General features: G+C 37.6%; 3 protein-coding genes across 6 annotated transcripts; 2 read left to right on the forward strand and 1 right to left on the reverse strand.

Moving 5' to 3' along the window:
- The first annotated feature begins 1,101 nt into the window (after window positions 1-1,101).
- Window positions 1,102-3,013, forward strand: LOC147496640 (limonoid 1-O-acetyltransferse-like). Its single transcript, XM_086559586.1, has one exon. The coding sequence runs from the start codon at window positions 1,426-1,428 to the stop codon at window positions 2,689-2,691; it is 1,266 nt and encodes a 421-aa protein (XP_086415712.1). The 5' UTR covers window positions 1,102-1,425; the 3' UTR covers window positions 2,692-3,013.
- Window positions 3,014-4,932: 1,919 nt separating this feature from the next.
- Window positions 4,933-10,172, reverse strand: LOC147496641 (11-beta-hydroxysteroid dehydrogenase A-like). Of its 2 annotated transcripts, XM_086559587.1 has the most exons (6): window positions 9,831-10,166; window positions 8,883-9,075; window positions 8,653-8,738; window positions 5,859-5,990; window positions 5,602-5,766; window positions 4,933-5,392 (listed from the first exon to the last, which is right to left on the reverse strand). In XM_086559587.1, exons 1-6 carry the CDS (start codon window positions 10,011-10,013, stop codon window positions 5,108-5,110), a joined length of 1,044 nt encoding a protein of 347 aa, XP_086415713.1. In that variant the 5' UTR covers window positions 10,014-10,166; the 3' UTR covers window positions 4,933-5,107. The 2 variants fall into 2 exon arrangements, with proteins under 2 accessions (XP_086415713.1, XP_086415714.1); XM_086559588.1 differs by lacking the exon at window positions 5,859-5,990 and having other exon boundaries at window positions 9,831-10,172.
- Window positions 10,173-11,719: 1,547 nt separating this feature from the next.
- Window positions 11,720-16,401, forward strand: LOC147496642 (uncharacterized). 3 transcript variants are annotated; one of them, XR_015194841.1, is made up of 6 exons: window positions 11,720-12,076; window positions 13,854-14,429; window positions 14,516-15,250; window positions 15,412-15,499; window positions 15,595-16,005; window positions 16,097-16,401. XR_015194841.1 is itself a non-coding variant. In XM_086559589.1 (6 exons), exons 4-6 carry the CDS (start codon window positions 15,395-15,397, stop codon window positions 16,229-16,231), a joined length of 651 nt encoding a protein of 216 aa, XP_086415715.1. In that variant the 5' UTR covers window positions 11,721-12,076; window positions 13,854-14,429; window positions 14,516-15,250; window positions 15,332-15,394; the 3' UTR covers window positions 16,232-16,401. The 3 variants fall into 3 exon arrangements, 2 of the variants coding, with proteins under 2 accessions (XP_086415715.1, XP_086415716.1); XM_086559589.1 differs by having other exon boundaries at window positions 11,721-12,076; window positions 15,332-15,499; XM_086559590.1 differs by lacking the exons at window positions 13,854-14,429; window positions 14,516-15,250 and having other exon boundaries at window positions 11,722-12,076.
- Window positions 16,402-22,286: the final 5,885 nt, after the last annotated feature.

Genomic DNA, 22,286 nt, shown 5'->3' on the forward strand with positions numbered 1-22,286 from the left:
TAGCTCAATGCATTTGCATTCAGTTTCTGATTTTTTGACAATTATTTTTTTATGTTAGTTTGATGTATTTGCATTCAAGTTTTGATTTTCCGTTAATTATTCTTTAATGTTAGTTTAATGCAGTTGTATCCATATTCCAATTTTCTATTAATTACTTTTTAAGATTAGTTTAATGCTTGCATTTGTATCTAGTTTTCGATTTCCCGTTAAATATTATTTGAAGTTAGTTCGATGCATTTGCATCCAGTTTTCGATTCTCCATTAATTGTTTTTTGACATTAGTTTCATTCAGTATTATATATTTTTTAAAATATTTGTCATTATTGTTTTGCCGTTATTATTTTTTTTTTCATTTTCTATTATATATTTTGTGATGTTATTTTTTGTATAATTGTTTTTAATTATGTTTTGAGGCCGTGTTAAGGATATATTCGAAATAAGTCGGTGTTTTATCATAGGTACTAAAATTGTATGATTTGTAATAGGGAATTAGTTTATACAAATCACCTATTTTTTAGCAATTTTTTTTATTTGATCAAATATATAAGAATTGGAACACTAAAAATGTTTGATTCGTAATAAGAAATTACCTTTTACAAATCACCTATTTTTTAGCAATTTTTTTTATTTGATCAAATATATAAAAATTTGAAATACACTCAGACTCTCCAAATAAAAGAATTAGAAATACACTCAGACTCTCCAAAGAATTTCAATGTACGTGGGATTGTATGCTATTAAAAAATACTATCTTTTATATTATAGTGCCACATAAGTGAGAGAAAAAACTAATTCTCATATTAGAGTGCCACATAGGAGAGAGAAAATCATCCATAAAAAGTTTCTGCTTTAGTATATAGATAGTTGATGCGCACGTGAATTTGCAAATTCAAATTATTCCGTGGGCCGTCCATAAATGAAACCGATCAGAACTTTGTAATTCAAGGGTGACATTTGTGACGTAAAGGCTGTGTTTGGTTCACCGAATGTTGTTTCACCAAGAAATCAAATTTGTAAAAAGTGAACAGCTAGAATTTATTTGTCAAGAATTCACTTTTGGTGTGTTTGGTTCATTGGTGGAAAAATGTTTCTGGACTGAAGCAAGCCCACCCAGATCTCTTGATCAGCCCAATACATCGATCAAGCCCCCAAAAACAGCCGCAACTAGTATCCATTGAAACCCCCAATCTCTCGCTTTCTTCCTCTCTTACTTCGTCTCTCTGCGGCTTCAATCGTGAAAATCTCTCTCTCTCTCAGATCGAATAGCTAAGGAGAGGCAAGAAATTTTATTATTCACGACGCATGGGGGAGAAGGGGTGAAAAAAAGAAAGAAGTTGAAGACGAAGAATTTGTTTTCTGAAGTTAACCAAACAGCCAAGGGTTTCTACTTTTTCCTTCACTTTCCTTGAACCAAACACAGCCAAAATGACTCTAGATCTTTTAGTTATCTCAAGAGAGACAATCAAGCCATCCTCACCAACGGCTACTCACTTGAGAACCTACAAACTCTCCAATATAGATCAGTACAGTCCTCCGTTTAGTGTCCCTATTATTCTCTTCTACTCGGTCGGCAGAGACGGTGACACTAAAGTATCTGACAGACTAAAGGATTCTTTTTCGGAGACGCTAACCCTTTTCTATCCATTAGGGGGAAAGGTCGTGGATAATGATACAATTGATTGTGACGACAGTGGTGTCGAGTACTGGGAAACTGAGATTAAAAGCAGACTGGATGAGTTTCTCAGTAATCCTGTAGCTGATGAAGTGGATCAGTTGCTTCCAACGTATCTTCATTGCAGAATGAGCACAGAAACACAATTACAAATTCAAGTGAGCACATTTGAATGTGGCGGAATGGCTATTGGTGCACGTATATCACACAAAGTTGCGGATGCAGCTACTTTGTGCTCATTTGTGAATACTTGGGCTACCAAAACTAGTGGCACTAACAAAGCTGTTACCCCACGGTTTGTTTCTGCGGCACTCTTCCCTCCTAGACAAGTATCCCAGTTTGCACCGAGTGACGTAGGCCTACCAGTACAACCAAGGCTTGTTAGCAAGAGGTTTGTGTTTGATTCGTCGGATATAACTCTTCTCAAAGCGAAGTCTGCTGTTACGTTACATCCTACGCGTGTGCAGGTTGTAACGGCACTCATGTGGAAGTGCCTCATGAACGCTTCTTCGAAATTGCGATACAGAAAATCGCATGTACTTAACATTGCAGTAAATTTGCGAAGAAGGATGGTTCCAGCATTGCCTGAAAATTCATTTGGGAATCTCATTATAGGTGCAATGCTATCGTCTGAGAGAGGTGCAGAGTTGCACAGCTTGGTGGAATTACTGAGGAAAGCCGTAAGGAAATTCGACGCTAACTATGTGAAAAATTTAGAAAAAAATGATGGAGTGGCAACATTTCATCATTCTCTTATACAATCATATATACAATCTGCGGAAGGTGAGTTGGGATTGCACACAATTACTAGTTGGTGTAGGTTTCCTTTTTATGATGCTGATTTTGGATGGGGAAAACCAATATGGGTGAGTTCCCTTAATGTGGCTCACCAAAATGTTGTTATCTTAACTGATACGAAAAATGGTGATGGAATTGAAGCATTGGTGACTTTGGATGAAGAAGATATGGCCATATTTGAATGCGAGGAAGAGCTCCTTTCTTTTGCAAGCCCGTATTGAGCAAATCCGCCGTCCACAATGCATAAGTTGTGCTTGCAATTGTTTTCTTAATGATACAGTACACTCCTAGATATAAAATGCTTGGAAAACAAGACCGGTACTTCTATAGTACAGATACAGTATAACACTGCCATTGAAAACCAGGCCGATACTTGAGCCGATCTAATCAAACTGGGGGGCACTTGGGATGGGGGGGTTTCAAGATGTTTGTTAAAACAAAACTGACCCAAAATAATGGTAAAACTTGTATCCTCTCATGTCATCTGCTTATCTGCTAAGGTTGATCAACGAATCTGTGGCAATATACATATTCTTTTTTTTTTTTTTTTTTTTTTTTTTTTTTTTTTTGAAAAAGTTATGGGGTTAAAGCAGACCCCCACCGGTTTATATTGCAAAAGGGTAAACCTTACAAATCTCCTTAAGAGTTTGATCATTAAAATGAGGTACACATAGACGCAAATCGACAGACTATAAGCCTAACACACCTGAGATCACTAGACATGCTACAATCGAACCCTAAGAAAGTAGAGCTAAGAATCCTACTTTCTAGTCATGATTTTCTTTACAATCTTAGGATGATCTTTCTTAAGATGAGTCTGCGCTTTCTCATAGTTACAAAAGAAACTTTCGCAAGCACAACACACATAAGTGAGTCCCAAAGTGTCATCCCAAAACTCTTTTGTGTAGTCCTCAAGATATCTTATCTTTTTGTTCTTAGTTAACGACTTAACCTTCTTCATCATTGCAAGTGTAGGCTCTATTTCTCCTGAAGAACGCTCTTGGATCCTTTTGCTTCTTTTTGGCTTCACAGTAGTCCATTGATTCTCAGAAAGCGTTGCATACTTTGATGTGCTCTTAGGCAATGCAATCGTTGGAGCCTCTATATACGTATCCCCAAACAATTCAGATTCACTCTCTGAGAGATCGTCATCTACATCCTCATTTCCACCAACTAACCCTTCATACATGTTTATTTCTCTACTATTTGGGAGTTGGTTAAGAGGAGTAACTCTTTGTTGGTGCCGCTCTGCTTGACCATTTGTGTCACCATGTCCATGTCTCGATGAACTCACGAGGATGCCAACCGAGAAGCGGGTCCGATTCGCGGAAGCTTCATTGACATTTGCATAAGCTACATTGACATTTGTTGTCTTTGGGTCTTTGACCGGACAATTCAAATCAGAGTCGCGGTGGAGAAATTTCAAGTTCGAGGCGAGACAAAGCCAAGCCCATTGGAGTCGCGGTAGTAGGGGATAATGTCCTTTCTTGTGCTTTAGCATTTCTTCCCCTAGGAACCCGGACGAGGTGGTGAAGCTGGACATTTGTTTGTAGCATGCCTAAACCGACAGCAGATGGTACAAGATGGAGGCTTCCAAGGATACTCCACATCCAGAAAAACATGTTTACCCCCAAGCTTAAGCTTTACTGATGCGGGGAAGTCGAAGTCCAGGGGAATAGTAACGCATACCTTTGCAAAATCCAGCCTTTTTTTCTCCGATGTAGCTCCATCCATACAGAGTGGCTCACTAATCAAGCTGGCCAAATATGAGAGGCCATTCTTTGTCCATAATTCTTTTGGAACTTTGAAGATTTTTGCCCAGATAGGAACAGTGTTAATATTACTTTTTTGTCCTTCAACCTCAAGTGACCAAGGCCGAATTACAAATATCTTGCCTGCAATGAAGAGAGGGCCACCTTCCAACACCATTTGTTTGTCCTCAATCATAGCAAACTGATAAAAAAAAGTTCCCCATCCGTAGTTATCTCCATAGTACCTTTGAGTTTCCAAGTTCTTTCCAATGTACTCTTCACAAAAGGAAACCCAACCTCTTATCCAAGAAATACCCTACCACCGTGTCCTTCCATTCACTTATACCTTCATCGATGATATCTTGGAACTTCTATGGCAGCCCCATCTTCAAAGATGGGTGCGCAACTATTTAACTCAGTGGTTGTTGAAGAGACTGAGCTACGGTTATGAAACAGAGAGCTCCAAAGAAAAAGAGGAGGTGGGGAGAGAGAGGGGTGGGATGAGGAGGTTGAAGCCATGACGAAATAGTTATCAGGATAAAGATCGAATCTCTACTCAGGTGGTCTGAAGCTACCCAAAAAGGAAAAAAACGGAAGGAGAAGAGGATAGGATCTAATAACCTAAAACTAATAAAGTCTAATTTAGAAAAACAGGTACACCAGATCGCAGGGTTAGAATAACCTAAGTTACTCCTGTTCCCTCACTTGAAGTCCCCATTGAAGTCACTAGAATTGATATACATATTCTTAAATGTCATTGACCTCCTTATTTACTTCACTTATGATATCAACACATACAGTACCTTTTTAATTAGATCACGTACGTCTACATATCTTACAAACATTTTCAGATTACAACCTGCCAACACTTTTCAACCCGATGAAATCAATCAGTCTTGACATCAGATGTTTGGATCGAAGCTGGGTACAGAAAGTACTTGGCTCCAGTAGCATTTACTATCTTCTTGCTTAGAGATTCCCTTTCTGAAGTCCCTGTGATGAGCAAAAAGCGGTTGACCCATTCGAGAATTTCGGGACAAAAGGCTCTCCAGAAATACAACGCCTTGAACCAAGGTGGTTCTGTAACATATCTATCCCCACGGCGGGCACCATTCAGCATTGCTTTGGCACAACCTTCTGCTTTCGCAACTGGTATTAGACCAATTTGAACCTGCTCAACAAACGGTAACAATATTCAAATGTATGGAAAACAACAACGATTTCGACAACCAACAGCAAGATCAGGACAATAACCAAATAAGTTATAGGGATTTGAACATCAATCGTGTAATCTAAACGCATGCATGACCTGTTCCAAAAGACAATACTGAAGTTGTAATTAACTACGACCAAGACTAATGTTGAAATCTGAAACCTTACGTCTCTCATTTCTTGATCGATCACCATTGTCCCTTCCTTGGAGAGGTGCTTTCCTTTGGTCATTTCTGACTCAACAAATCCCGGAGTCACTATTGTTATTCCAACATCATGGCCAAGTTCAACTCTCAAACATTCATAGAAGTTTATTAGTGCTGCTTTGCTTGCCTACAACCACCAAAAGAGTAATAAAATTTTCAGCATTCAAGTATACAGTCATTATATAGATGAAGACAATACTCGAGTCCAATTGACTTCACATTATATACGGCCATTCGTGGGTATGGAAACCATCCACCAGCTGAAGCAGTCACGATGATCTTGCCTCTGGTATTTTTAAGATGAGGAATTGCAAAGTAAGTTGGATAAATCGCTCCCCAAAAATTTGTTTCCTGCGCAAGGAAAATAACCGACTTTGAGGGTGCATAAACACTCGACAAACAAATATCTCATCAATTCGGATTGGAAATAAACCATAACCAATCTTTCTATGGTATTCTCATTTTGGAAAATTCCACTACCCTGCCCTTTGAATCCTTGCCTTAAACCACGGTTCCAGTGAATGGTAGCATATACAATAAGTTATCTAACTATTTCAGTAACTAGTAATAGACCGAAAAATAACATATGACACATCATCAAGTCATTATATTGGTAGGCATCATCTGTTGTCACGCTAACCGAGTAGAACAATATTCAAGTTTCTCAAGAGCATATTCAATGCAGATCATCTCATACATGAAGGCAAAGTTTTTTTTTTTTTTTTTTTTTTTTTTTTTTTTGAAAAAGTAAGCTGGGGTTAAGGTATACCCCCACCTGATATTATTGCAAAAGGTTAAACCTTACAAGCTAAGCCTCCCTTAGAGTTAGATCATTGAAAGGAGGAGCACAAAGACACTATATCGACAGGCTTCAAAACCTAACATACATAAGATAACATATTAGTCATCCTACAATCGAACTTAAGAAAGTAGAGATGATAATCCTACTTTCTAGTCATGATTTCTTTAACAATCTTAGAATGATCCTTTCTAAGATGAGTCCAGTAACTTTCTCATAGTTTCAAAAGAAACCTTCGCAAGCACAACACACATAAGTAAGTCCCAAAGTATCATCCCAAAACTCTTTGGTGTAGTCTTCAAGATTTCTCATCTTCTTGTTTTTCATTAGCGACTTTACCTTCTTCATCATAGCAAGCGTAGGCTCTATTTCTCCTGAAGAACGCTCTTGGATCTTTTTGCTCCTTTTTGGCTTCACAGTAGTCCATTGATTTTGATCCTTAGAAGGCGCTGAGCTCTTATGCAAGCCAATTGTTGGGGCTACTGTAGCAGCATCTGTAAAAACCTCGGTCTCATTCTCTGAGAGATCATCATCTTCATCCTCATATCCACCAACTAGCCCTTCATACATGTTTCGTTCTCTACTACTTGGCAGTTGGTTAATCGGAATAACTCTAGGCTGATGACTTTGTGTTGGTGTAACCGTATTACTCTTATCTCTCTGGTTATTTGAAGCTCCTCTTTGCGATTGAGGAGTATCCATAGTTTCACCAATCCTATTTACTATAGGAGTTGTTATCTCAGCAGGCACATAAAGTGCTAATTGAAGTCCAATGGAAGGATCAGCTCCAGTATCATGTCCACTAGTATTGAGCTCTTCAACCACTGTTCCATTCCCCTGAGCACCACTACTCGGCCGATTCTTCGTTCTAACGATTGGAAGGACCCACACAAACTATTGGTACCGACTTCTGCGCAAGAGGAGAGTTCGCACCACAAGAACATTCTCTGTAATGGTGGTCGGACCACCACTTGAGTAGGAAGTCGACCAATCCTTGTTGTTGTTTCTTTGAGCACCGGCATTACTACTCGACCATTTACATTTCTTCGGAATCCAAGTATTAACTACTGATGCTATTGCATTTGTTTGTCTTGTGCCCAAACTTCATACAGTGGAGCGGAGGAAGGTTTCCATGGATACTTCGACACCAATGCTCATTTCCCTCTCACCAACTTCAATACTAACAAATTTTGGGTAGTGAAAGAGTAATGGAATCTCAACACATACCCTCGCAAACGATAGTCTCTGCTTTTTAGCGGTGGCTTCATCCATACACATGGGTTTAAGCTACCAAACTTGCAAGAAAAGAGCGGTCCATTTTTTAGTCCACAACTCTTTCGAACATTCGACATCTTAATCCATACCGAACAAGAGAGATTTTGTTTCTCATCCTTTCAGCCTCAACATTCCAAGGTCTGATAATGAAAATTCTCCCAAAGAATAAAGATTGGCCCCCTTCTAGAGCCATCTTCCTATCCTCATCAACAGTAAAGGTAAAATAAAACAAGTCCCTATCTGTAGTTAGCTCTATGATGATATTGATGAAGGCAAAGTTGATTTCAAGCCTTCATCAAAACACAAAATGATTGTTATCAACGAGCCAAGAGTACAAATTTCAAAGTTTCTGAGTTGTGTTCACGCCTCCAATATAATGCAACTCTCATGGATGAGGCTAAGCTCATTTTAGGACTTAAAAAAATGTTAAAATCTGTTATTAGAAGGAAAAAAGGAAATATAATAACCATCTTTCATACTCAAAGGTTGGGCTGGAAACTACTCTCTCCAAAAGCTATGAAGGATTTAGCGGATACTCATTGTCATGATCACTGTCGAAAGAAGGATGATCTTTCGGTGATCTTGCTCTGCTATCATTCTTCTTAGAGAAAGCAGATGGTTAGCTGACCACACAGACACATACACCCTCACAAGAAATGATAAAAAGCAACTCGTACAAACTTACATGGACTGATCATTCGAAGTAAGATTCGTGGGTGTTAATGAATACTGGCAGGTCTAAATTTTTGAATGCTCACTATCATACAGTAGTAGTCACATAACTATTAGTAGTCACATAACTATTGGAGGATGCCAGTGACAAACATTGAAAAAATCATAGTAGTAGTAGTGGTGGTAATAATAATAATAATAATAATAATAATAAACTACTAATTAATAATTATAATTATAATAAAATCTGGCGAAGAAACTTGTTACCATTATTGGCCGAAAATTGTTGACATCTGTGGCTTCTTCAAACATGCAAATATTTGTGATTCCCGCATTATTCACAAGATGATCCACTGTGGAGAAAAAACATTGTTAGAATGAAAAATTAGCAAACGCTGTTGTATAAAAACCAACCATAGTCGACCATAATCAACTGCCCATTTGTAAGTCTAATCGCGTAGTTGAAATTAAGGAGCAAAATTTTTATTCACGCTTACACTTGCCAAAGTGATCCACTGCTGCTTCAACAAAACGCTTGCAATCATCTTTCTTAGAAACATCTCCAGAGACCACTAGAACATCGGGAGATCCACATGCACGAGCCTGCTCTGCAACTTCTTGAAGACTTCTCTCCCTCCTTGCAACAAGTACTAAATGAGCTCCTTGCTTGGCATACTGATAAGCGAGTTGCTGTCCGTAAAAGAAGGCAAACAATTTCTTATGTAATCCACTGTCCAGCATCAATCATGAAAAATGGCAAACATTTTCTTATGTAATCAACTACTATCCTATTGATGCCAAGCTCAATCAAAAAGCAATGGGTGATCAAACTCGTGTAGTATTAGGCATGCGTGGTGCCTATTGTTGAGATTATTCCACCCCAATTTCTAGGTGCGTCCCGCGCTATTTCTCTCCCGAACCCTCTCATATTAATAGAATTTGGGAAATTGGTAATTTAACACCTATCTCAACATAAGACAGGCATATCCTCTGCTTTAATACCATACTAAATACGCAGCACCATACATACCCAACTGAAAACCAATTGACAATACATACCCAACTCAAAACCAAATGACAATATTTGACGCGGCCAAAGTGCTAGTATGCAGTGCTTCAAATTACCGATGTTGGATTATACTTCATATCCCAGAAATGCTTTTAGTTTTAACTTTAAAGAGGGATAGGTCATATGATGAAGTCGAGGACTACATTTCTAACGTACCTGTGTGTAGCGTACCTATGTTTGGTACATTTCTAATGTACTAAACTTATGTGTTAGAACTTAAGACATTTGAGTGGGTTGAATTTCGACAAAGAAGGAAACCAGTTGGAAGTTAGGATAACAACAGTCAAGTTTATCAAAATGGATAACAACAATCATGTAGGACGACTTATTGAGTTATCGAACTGTAGAAAAACTAGAATCGCCTTAAAATTTGTACCTCGCCAATACCTGAGGAAGCCCCAGTGATGAGGATAACCTTTCCAGCAACATCTTCACTGAAAATAGATCTAAGGGCTGCACATAAAACCTTGAAAAAAAGATATGCTGGTAAGATCATTAACAATGTGAAGAAACTTGCTGGTGGAGCTACTATGTTCACTAACGTGTGAACTATATCCATGGCTTAACTGCAACACAAAGTCAGAAGAAAGGAAAAGAATTAGAGAACATGGACAGAAGAAATGTGAAGGTGGTGAAGGCTTAAATGTTAATAACAGAGCAAGTTGGTGATAAGTGTTGCATGGACACGGTAAGGGTTCTTTAGGTACGTGTCCACCAGTCCAAATTCTGGATTAAGACTTGGTGAAGCATTAAGCATGCCACATAATAACAACAAAAAGTAGGATGACTCCAATACTGCAAATATTTTGAACACGGACAATGGAAAGTGCTAGAGAAACAACGCTTATCTTGAAGGTGTTATGTAAAGACAGTAAAGAGCTAAAGCGGTGGTCGAGCGGGGAGTGTCAAAATGGCCTTCAGGCTGAGATAAGCCACTCAATGGTCGAACCTAACCATTTGTTGGGTCAGCGCCTTAGGCTCCAAAAGCCCAGCATTCAGAACCTCCCGAAGCCATATTTTCTAGTTTCTACTGTTTGATATTTGGTGCTCTTGTTACTTGAATAATCAAAATTACAAAGGTGTAATTTGGGATGTTATTATTTTTCCCGATTAAGTGAAATTTCATATCGATCTAAACTCTTTATACAGCAACTTTATGCACATTGGCTAATCCACCGTATGTACATATTGTCACATATTTTAGTGTAGTGCATCAAAACGTAATAGAACTGAAGCTTGATAAAAAAAATACATTCTCCACCATAGTAGGTCTACTTCTCCAATCACCCCAGATTGATTTTGTTGGAGATCGATTGTTGATCGATCATAGCTCCATTACCTCAAAAGTTTAAAATTAATATCTCCACATTTTAATTTATTTTTTGCTTGGTAAGTGGAAATTGTATTTTGAAAACAAAGATAAAACTGTACGGGAGTAGGATAGTTGCTCATAGCTAATCCATTCGAGTTTCATCTTCTTCAAACTCAGCACCATGTTTGGCTGCCAAATCGATAGTCCTCATACTATTTTGAACCAGTGGCACTCAACATATTGAGGGGACATTTGGGGTTGATTGCAATGGTGTCATGTAGCTTAAGGTTGAGGATAAGGCCGGTGGGCAAATCAGTGAAAAGCAACAAGAGGGACAAGACAATCCTATCCAACAAGAGGCAAAATATAGTGACTTTTGTTTTTTTTGCTAGGCGAGCTTTAGGTCTATATTATATTCCAAAAATGATTAAGATGTGTATTAAACTTTACAAGTTTTGATAATATGGGGACTAATTTTTTTTTTTTCTCAAATTGAAAATCAAACTTTTTAATTTTTGCAATGTGGAGACTAGTTACATATGTAGTCTAAATTTCTCACAAGTTACATACATTGTTATACACTTTCTTATCAAAATATATCCATGCTACAACCTCATGACCATAGAAATTAATTCGAATTGTGAAACGCCGTGTGAGAAATTTAGATGTCATGTTACACATGTCCCCACATTGCAAAAATTAAAAAGTTTGGTCCCCAATTTGACCGAAAAAAAAATTTAGTCCCCATATTTGTCAAAACTTGCAAAGTTGGATACCTTTTTAGTCGTTTTTCGTATTATATTAGAATATGTACTTTCCGTTAGTAGTTAATAGTAAGTTACATGATTATAAAAGGAGGGTCGGAACAGACCTTAGTCGTTTTTTGTAGGGTCCTATTATTGACAGACCCCATTTTATGTTGGGCAGACCCCGACCCAATTTGGGGTCTGTAATTGTGTTGGGCGCAACAGTGAGTGTTGGGCAGACCCTGTCACCAAACTCGAACAAAAACAAACCCAAAATAACCAGTTACCACCCTTCGTCGTCTCTATGAATTCACCAAAAGCCTACCAAAACCAAAAACCAAAAACCAAAAATTGATTCAGTCTCCCACCAAATTAAAGATAAAGATTCATCTCCTACTCTCCTTTAGCCACCATTTCTTCAGTTTGCACCAAGCACGTGCAAACAAGGGTGTTTTTGACGACGGTACATAATTGTGTGAATTTCTTCGCCTTGGCTCCCGATACTGTCTTGCGTTCTCCCTCTCGATCTCTCATCCTCATTTCAACTGTCACTGTCAATCTCATGTAAGCAATTTCTAATTTCTAATTTCTAATTTCTAATTTCTATCTTCTAATTTCTAATTTGTTTTTTATTACTTTCTAATTTGCCGATACTATCTTCTAATTTCTAATTTGTTTTTTATTGCTTTGATTACAATTCTATTCCATGTTAGGCAGTCATAGCTTATCTTAACTTGTTTTGGTTGATGAGGAACTTGTGAAGATTGTTTGTGTGTATCATCTTGCATGCATATTTCACAACTTAGTAAGAGCGATTGTATTGTTTTTACGCTAATAATAGCAGCTATTTATCTCTATTTATTTCAAGCTATTAAATAGCTCTATGGTGTATGAAATGCTTTGTTATATACTTGTTTATGCTTGAGTGAATTTCTTCTAGTAAGTTAATGATGCTCGGCTTAGATGCTTTGCTATATGCTCGCTTTAGCTCCATGATGTCAGAGTTTAGATTCTTGGATATATACGGTGTCAAGCATAGGGGGAGGATACAATTTGAAGAGAAATTTCACGATATGCATATATAAATGCATGCTATTTGCGTGCACCACACACACTATTGCGTGCGCTATTAAAAAAATGGTGATCACCCATAATGAACGAGTGTCGCCCCTGTCCAGGACTTTGGCCCGAGTCCTTCTTTCCTCCAAGGCTTTGAACATCAATTGACCGATGACCCTTCCCTCCGGGGCTTGGTCCTGATTGCTTCATTGCACCTAAACAAAGATTGTCCGAAAATTCATAGATTTCTCCAACGCAACTAGTACCCCTTAAAACACTAAAAGATCGAGCTTGGATTGAGGGGATGAACATAATAGAACTTAAGAAGAGAGCAAGCAGAAAAAACCCGAAAAACTTGAATACATTGGCCATGAATAGTAGTAGGTTTTTCAATCCTTCAAGTGCAGTTTTGTTGGTAGAGGTCTAGAGCTTATGAACTATAGATGGTTAAGTGAATTTGTACTTATAGTATTGTTTAGCATGCTTTTATTTAACTGTGGAACTTGATAGGGGTGATAAATGCTCTATTCAAACACGTGAGAGGATTTAGTTTGAGGAACCATCTTATGAGATTCATTATGAAGAATAGAGAATTTAGTGTAAATTTTTTGTGTAGAGAGTAGAAAAAAGAAAAGTGAGTTCTTGGTGTTGAAACTTGGGGAGGAATTTTTTGAAGTTTTGAAGTCATACCAAAATGATAAATCGTTGAAGAATGGGAATCATAGAACATCATATTTGAAATCTTGTTTCTCTTTTATATTGTTGCATTGACTAGTTTTCTAAGGTTATTTGGATATATACGGTGAGATGTATATCTACATATATACGGTGATGTCAGCTTACAATATATATATCTACATATTCTTTGTTATATACGGTGGCCGTGGATATATACGGTGAGATATATATCATGTAAGCTTTGTTATATTGTTGCTAAGCTCAATACCTCTTATCTCTTTTTTTTTCATTGGTTGAGACTTGAGAGTATCTATTTCTTTTGTTTAACTGGATCTACCCGTGTGTAACATTGGCGACACTTACATAGGATTATTTGTGTCGATACAGGGAAAATGATTCAGTTTGTAGTAGGAGTGCGTACTTGTTAAGTGTCAATAATGAGTTACTTTGTGTTTTCTCATTCTATTGATACGAGAGTTCTTATATGCCTTACTTGGTACTAAATCATGGGTGGATTGTTGTTAGAAAATGAAGCTATTCTAGTTCTCCTTTTATTGATTGAACTTTTGTTATATAATACTTTTTTTCCCTATTTATTTTGTAGCAATGCCTCGAACAAAGAATTTAGCGAAAAATTTCTACATGGGTGCTAAGAAGTTGTTAGGTGGGGGGGGAGTAGTAGTTCAGGTCACGATGAGGCGCCTGAGAAAAAGAGAGAAAGGGGAAATAACACCTCGACATCAGTCCATAGAGGGGATCGAAAAGCGGATGATCCCAGCAATATAGTTGTAAGTGGTGTAGAGTTAGAAAAGAAAAAGAAAAGAAAGGGAAGTGTTTCAAGTGATGTAAGCAATAGTGATATAGATAGTGATTTTAATGTAGATTTAGATGAAGATGTAGATTTAGAAGATGTAAATATGGATCGTGGGAAGAGTGTAGTTGTAGATGATGATGAAGATGGTGAAGAAGATGACGAAGAAATGGTTGATGATGGAGAAGAGGAGGGTGAGGAGGAGGAGGAGGACGATGTCGAGGTAGCCCCTGTACCTCCACAGGCTATTGTGAGAAAGTTTAAAAATGACTTGGAGTTCCAGAGAAAAATTATGGAGGTGGCCCTTATGGGACAAATCTTTTGTATGATTATGCGTTGCACGTGACTCGCGATGTTTGGGAGGGGCAGGTAATATCATATAGTATCTATTAGTATTTAAGTTTTTTATTATGAAACCTTGTGCATACATTAATACTGAGTTTTTGTTGTTCTAGGCGGATCGAGGAGCATTGAAGTGCAATGGGCACTTATCCAAGTTGGTACAATGGGATATCGTCAGAGAGTGTTTAGACTGCTCAAATTTTCCCGAGGAGCTTCAAAGGACTGGCTTATGTGCTATAGTATTCGGTGTATACAGGCATCAGGATCCTGTGTTGGTCTCTGCGTTTGTAGACAGGTGACATCTAAAGACCAACACCTTTCATATGTCGTGGGGCAAGATGACAATCACATTGGACGATGTTTCCCAACTCCTTGGAGTTCCGATCAGAGGCAAAATAGTGATTGGGGACACTGATTTGAGTTTGGAATAGACAAAGGAACTCCTCCACAAAAGTCTTGGCATAGCCATAGACAAGATAAATGCAGAGATGAAAGCCAATAAGTTCATTTCCAGAGTTAGGATGGATTTCTTGTTGAAGCAGTTTGCTGGGAAGGTGACGGATGAAGATTTACGTGATGGAAATTGGGTTGTTGTAAAGAAGTTGTCAACCTAGAAAGAGTTGCAGTTTGCAGTGAGAGCTTATCTCTTATTTTTCTTTAGATGTACCGCATTTACCGACAAGTCTGGAACTGCAGTTCCTGTTTGTTATCTGAGTCTGCCTTTGAAATTTAACGAAATCAGAGACTACGCGTGGGGTGCAGCCTTACTGGCATACTTGTACAAGGGTCTTGGGACTGCGACAAGTTCCAAGGTGAAGGGTGTTTTAGACTATTTAACTCTCCTACAGGTATGAGTATTTTTATTTTTGTTTTCATTGTTAATTTTATTTGTCTATTAGAATGTTAACTAGGTGTCTATATTAATCTAGGCATAGATCTATGAGTACTTCCCGAGGTTCAGGCCATTCCTAAATTTGAATTATAACTTGAGCATGTTGTGTACTCATAGGCACTCAATTACTCAGTTGAGCTATGCTAACACAACAGAAGCATTGAAGTATACTCGAGCGATACTTGATGATTTGACTTATTCTGATGTAAGTATTTGGGTTTGTAAATAATTATATTTATTAATTGATTATTGGAGTACGTGGTTAGTGATTGATTTTCTCAATCATATGTTATTTGACAGGTTGAATGGTATCCCTATGATAATGTCCGAGCCATACGCCCGGTGGATAAAATAGCTTTTTTCGAGGGATTTATATGTTTTCTTGATGTTGTGGAGCATTACAATGTTTCTAAGGTTATGCGTCAGTTGGGACATGTTCAGCTTGTACCCTTAAATCCCCCAAGACCAAAGACCTCGACGAGAACCCTTTCTGGACGCGGCTACGGCGTGAAATATAGTATTGCGCATGCCTACTTGGGTAGATGGCAAAATCACGTGATACAACCCCAAAATCGAGGACCTACTACTACTTATCCATGGGAGTGTGAGAATAGATACATGTATTGGTACGAAAAGCAAACTCATATTCGAATGATTAACCGTGATCTTCATATTCACTTATCCCTACAGAGTCGTCCATATTATAATCTGGTGAGTTAATATTCGAACTTTAGTTTTTTTTTTCCTTTTGGTCTTTTGGAAATGTATATACTAATATAGTTTTGCATTTTAATTTTGGCAGCACCCCATCATCGATGAAACTACTCGCTTGCTCCAGAGAGGATTGCAATTGGGTGGGACTGCGATTCTAGAGGAAGCATGGGACGAGTTCATGAATGCATATAATTTGACCCAGTGCAAGTTCTTTGGTGGATGATATCGCGTTGATTGATACATCTTAGATAGGAAATTGGTTGTGTTGGCATGTATTCAGTGTTTAATGTATTATGAGAATTGATATATGTAATTGTAGATCTTGATGTATTTTAAGTTTGAAACAAACGTCTTCGTATTTGTCTTAATCTTTATTGAATTGGTTGTTTTGGATTTGACAGGGTGTATATGATATTGTCTGGATATAAAAGTTTCTAAAACAAAATGAATTTTGCCAAATTTTTTGTCCCAAACGACGTGGCCACATCGCGGATTAAACTCCCCAACGATCTGATGGGATCATTCGAGAGCCAAAATTCCAGCAGAATCATTTTTTTGGTCTTGAACGATCTCACCGCATTGATGAGTTTTAGTTCCAAACGATCTCCCCGCATCGATGCTCTTTAGTTACAAACGATGCGACCACATCGATAAACTTTAGCTCCAAACGATCTAACCATATCGATGGGCTTTAGTTGCAAACGATGTGACCACATCGATAGGCCTTAGTTCGAAACGATGTGACCACATTGATGGGATTTTGATGTAGACTTTGATGGGCTTTAGTTTGAAATTTTGATATTTTTAAATAAATGAATTGATATTTGTGCAAATTTTCAAATAATTTTAGAAATATTTTTTATTATGATTGAAATATTTTTTATTTTAATATAGTTATTTAGAACAATTAATTAAAATGGAATTAAATTTTGACAAATCGACTTGGGTACGTAATTTAGTCCGAAATTTCTAAACCCTAAACCCTAACAAATGAATTGATATTTGTGCAAATTTTTAAATAATTTTAGAAAATTCAAAATTATTATGATTGAAATATTTTTTATTTGAATATAGTTATTCTATGAAATATTTTCAAAATTTCGATTTGGATACGAATTTTTCGTACGAAAATACTTCTTCGTAAACCTTAAACCATAAACCCACCCTAAATCTGATGCAAGTAGTTTTTAATGATGAAATTATGAATGAAATATATTTGAAATTAAGATAGTACATTATTTAGAACAACTAATTAAAATAGAATAAAATTTTGCCAAATCGACTAAGGTACATAATTTAGTCTGAAATTTCTAAACCCTAAACCCTAAACTCTATCCGTACTGAGATATACACTGAGTTGATATAATTTGGTTGATAATTTATCAGTTTTAATCGATTATTGTTCAATTAAGTATTGTTAATTGAATTTATAAAGTTTAATCAATTTCACAATTTGTAATGTTCAATTAACGTAAACTGTGTTGAATACATATGTCAAAACCCTATCCGTACTGAGATATACACTGAGTCGAACTAAAGCCCATCGATGTGGTCACATCGTTTGGAACTAAAGTGCCTCGATGTGGTGGGATCGTTCGAGACAAAAAAAAAAAAATTCTGCTTGAATTTTGGCTCTCTAACGATCCCATCAGATCGTTTGGGAGTAGCTTTGACGATGTGGTGGGATCGTTCGAGACCAAAAAAATGATTCTGCTTGAATTTTGGCTCTTGAACAATCCCATTAGATCGTTTGGGAGTAGGTTTGGCGATGTGCAGTGGCCACGTCATTTGGGACATAACCTTGGCAAAATTCATTTGGTTTTTAGGGACTTTCATATCCAAACAAAATCATATAAAATAATATACATCCAAACCACCCAAATCAAGCAAATCAAGCAAACATACATCCATACATCAAATTCCACCAAAGAATACCATCAAATTTAAGAAAATTGTATCAAAAACCAAATTACAATTCCAACCACATGAACATTAATTAAGTAGACTTATTCGATAACATGTACTATTGGTATTTCGGACCCATTATTAGTGTGCTCATCTTCCAATACTAAACTGGGAATGTTTAATGCCGTAAATTGTGCTTGTCTTGCTTGTAATGTAGTATCCCAACTATCTGCAATTAAGTGTCGAGCTCTACACCATCTTCGCATCGGTTTTGGAATCGGATAACCATTAGCAAGTTCAACATTGACAAAATGACATCTATGTACGAAAGCGGTACCCAACACTTTCTTTACTCTCTCAGGATTTGCTTGGGTTCTTAGTAGCAAGATAAGATAGCAGTACATACTTCCTAAATGTACGTGGATGACATTAAATCTCGAAGCAAATAGATATCCAGTAAAGGGCATGCTCATCCACTTACCAGGGGGGTGCCCAACCACATTCATGGGAAATTGTAGGTTTCACAAACCTAACATCACTGTGAGTGTACAATGTACAATATAGGGGGAGGTTGTCATTAAGTTCTTGTAACAACTCATTTCTCATCCACGACCACTCTTCCTGACTTCTTCTTAGTGTAATGCACATTGCTCTATACCCGCAATTGCCATCACCCACAAGGTCATCCACTTTAACAATATATTTGTGCAGTTCTTCTAGAATATCCAAACCGTAATGTTTCGGCCCCCTCAGGATGCCAATGTCTAACTTTTGAGGTGATTTTTGAGAAGAGTTATTCCATGGTGTGGTTATTTTAGGTGGTAAAAGTGATTTTTTAGAAGAGTTATTATGTGGTGTGGTTGTTTTAAGGTGGTAAGGGTGATTTTTTAGAAGAGTTCTTCCGTGGTGTGATTTTGTTTTATGGCAAAGGTGGTTTCGGAGAAGACTTATCTGCAGGTGGGTTTGGAGTAGCGTATTTCGATGGTGTGGGTGTTTTATGAGAAGACTTGGAATTTGGCGTACATTCCGATTGTTGTGACAAGACCCACTCTTCATGCTCATGTTGGGAATGTTTAAAACCAGATGGATCTCGCTTTGAAGAGTTCTCATCCTCAGTTTGAAACTTTCTCTTACAGCTACCCTTAGGTCGACCTTTGGTTTTCGCCTTCTCCTGAGGCGGTTCTAGCCATGTACTTTCTGGCACGACAATCTCCATAAGTTTCCTAACCATTACCCTCTGCTCTTCTTCAAAAGCCATTTCATACCTTTTATGGAACATATCCACCGAAGGTCTACAATCGAGACCAACACCCACAGACACATTTGGAAAAGCAGACAAAGTTTTCCAAAAGGGATCGATAACACTCAAAGATATAGACCGCTCTTGCTTTTGAAGTTCTATAATTTCGTGAGCACATGGCAATCCATTGCTGGTGCACAAATAATACCCACAACTGAACTCAGAGTCTTTAGTAGCATCCATTACACGGGTATTTAGTTTTTCAAAAAGCAAGTCCAAACATTTTATAGAGACCAGGTTTCTGAGTTCACGAAATAACGGAATTTTGTGGCGGTGCTGAGTTAGAATCAGACTCCTCTCAAAAGTACCTCTAATCTCGGACAATCTGAATCTCTAAAATTAGGTGAATCAAGTAATACATACTTAGAAAATCATGTCTGTTTGTATTTCCTAGAACATTTTTCACCTGAGCATGAGACCCTTCGACTCTATTAGTTGTTGTACTCCCAAAGTGAATGTGTTGGTTTGTCCAACAACATACGAATCGATCCTTGTAAGGTCACCAAGTCTCTCGCAGATAATTGACAAAATTGGAGTACTCAACCCTATAATGTTTTTCCAAAGCAGCAAATCTACGGCTGAAGATATCCTCAGTCCTTGATTTTACTACAGTGTTCCACGAGAACTAGCCTTTCTCTACAAGTTCTGTGGTTGGAAAAAAATCAAGGCATTTTTGAATAACACACGTAGTGATATGCCATCTACAGAGATGCTTGTGTGTGTCAGGGAACACAATATTAGCGGCACGTATCAAGGCCAACTCCCTATTAGACACGACCACAGATGGCATTTCATCACCTAGCAAGCCGTTAAACTGCCACAATGCCCACTTATAGTCTATCATTGTTTTAGATCGAAGCAACACTTGACAGACTGTGAAAGACTTCCAGGTTGAAGTCACCCCCACAAACTGTACAAAAGGGATCACCGATACCTATTGGTTTTGTAGGTGGCGTCTATGATGATAACTTTTGGAAAAGTTTGAGCCAACTTAACGCCCTCTGGATGGGCCAATAGCAAGCCCATTATCTCATCTGTATTTGTATCCTCTCTCACCTCCTCGGAATAATGGTTTTTTGCTAACATTTCACGCAATCTCTGCATTTGCATGTGACCGTTTATATCTAATGTCCTCACCTTGTACCTCGCATTATAGACTTGATATATGCTGGATAGGTTTTCAGGATACCTATTTCTAATGGACTTCAAAACTTCTTTAAGCTTAACTGAATTTTGAGTCATCTCTGACATGTACGCGAATTGTGGAACGGTCAGCCGAGTAGCAAATGTATGTTCTTCAAGGGTCTTCGCCAGTGGATGGTTGTGAATGCCATTAACAACAACAATTTTCCAACTATCCACAGTGCCGCGTTGGAAACAACATCTTAACTTAAATGGACATCCACATTTTACTGTTCTCGTATTTCTCTTATTAGCCTTATCTTGACCTACCTTTTTGTGTGAACGATATATACCTGAACTCTCACAAGTTAAATCCAGCCTTGGTACTCGGTTCTCATTAGCATACTACAACTTCCCAATTACCACAACCACATTACATTGTTTTCCTCGAGCAGTTGCCCAACCAATTAGGTCATTACGTGTATGAAATACCTAAAGATATGAAAGAAAACAACAATCAATACACTAATATAATTTCATTTAGAAAATAAAAACAAATAAAATCAATGCCTAATATGTACCTCATCTATAGTAAATATTTATGTTATATCCATTGAAAGCGGTTGAACATCATCCACGTCATTCAAGTTTCCATGGTTCTCGAAATCCCGCAAAGGATCCTGCATGAAGAACAATTGTTAAGTGATGTTATACAAATTGTTTTTGATAATTTTATTAGAATTTTAATTACGTACGTCATCGATTTGGTGAAATTTCATTTCATTTTAATAATTTTTTTCTCATTCGATGTGACTAGGTCGTTTAGGACTCACCCAATTCGATGTGGTCATATCATTTATATTGAAGTTAATCGATGTAGCTAGGTCGTTTGGGACTCAAGCTATCGATGTAACCGGGTCGTTTGAGATGCCCAATTTCAATGTGGTGGGGTTGTTGGGGACTCGGATAAAACACGCGAAATCAAAAAATCAAGTTAGGTTTACCTTATGTCCTCGAGTATTTCTTCCCATCTCCGTATCAACTTCGACTTCACTTCCCATTGCAACTTCTTCACTTTGAATATTTTCCCTCATTTTGTCATCTTCCATTCCTCTCTCTTCTTCATTTTCTCTCATGTGTTCATTAAATGGTTCATCTTCGTGTTCTAAAAAGCTCGGATCTTTCATTTTATTGTTTTGAAGTTCCTCCACTTAGGGTATAGTTTAGGGATTAGGGATTAGGAATGACGGAGAAGAAGAAGAAAAAGGCTAAACAGGTTGCCTCCAGGTTACTTGTATTTAGTTGGGGGGTGCCCAACACAAATTAAGATTTTTTTTTGTCAATGGCAAATTTGTAAAATATTTTTTTTGGGGTCCGCCAAACACAAAATGGGTTGTACCCATAGCGATAGTGAGTAACTTTTTCGTATTATATTAGAATATGTACTTTCCTATTAATAGTTAATAGTAAGTTACATGATTATAAAAGGAGGGTCGGAACAGACCTCCCCCACCCTCCTTGTTCTAGCCATATTCTAACGCATACTAGTAGCATACAAGAACTGTAACTAACAAAACCTAAAGTAAATAGAGTCTGGGTTTTCCCACTTATACAACCAAGTTGGTCTCCCTCATGCACTTCTAGCGTGCCCATAGTAAGGCTAGTACCATACTTTGCAGCTATGTCAGCTGCAAAGTTTACTTCCCTCCAAGTGTATGATATCAAAAAGAAATCTAGTTTTCTCTTGCATAACTCCCACCTCTTTCGCATCTGCCATGGCACATCGCTTGAAACAAAAGCCAACACAGTTACTTGATAAGTATCAACCTCAAAGAAAGGCAAAAACAAAAAAATAAATTGAACATTAGGAGGGTGGATTATTGAGTTGATCGCAATTTTTATAGGCAATTTGGTAGTAATATAAGATGTTTCCATTTCTGTCTGGGCTTTA

The sequence above is a fragment of the Coptis chinensis genome, chromosome 5, assembly GCF_015680905.1.
Source record: "Coptis chinensis isolate HL-2020 chromosome 5, ASM1568090v1, whole genome shotgun sequence".
Classification (NCBI taxonomy): Eukaryota; Viridiplantae; Streptophyta; class Magnoliopsida; order Ranunculales; family Ranunculaceae; genus Coptis; species Coptis chinensis.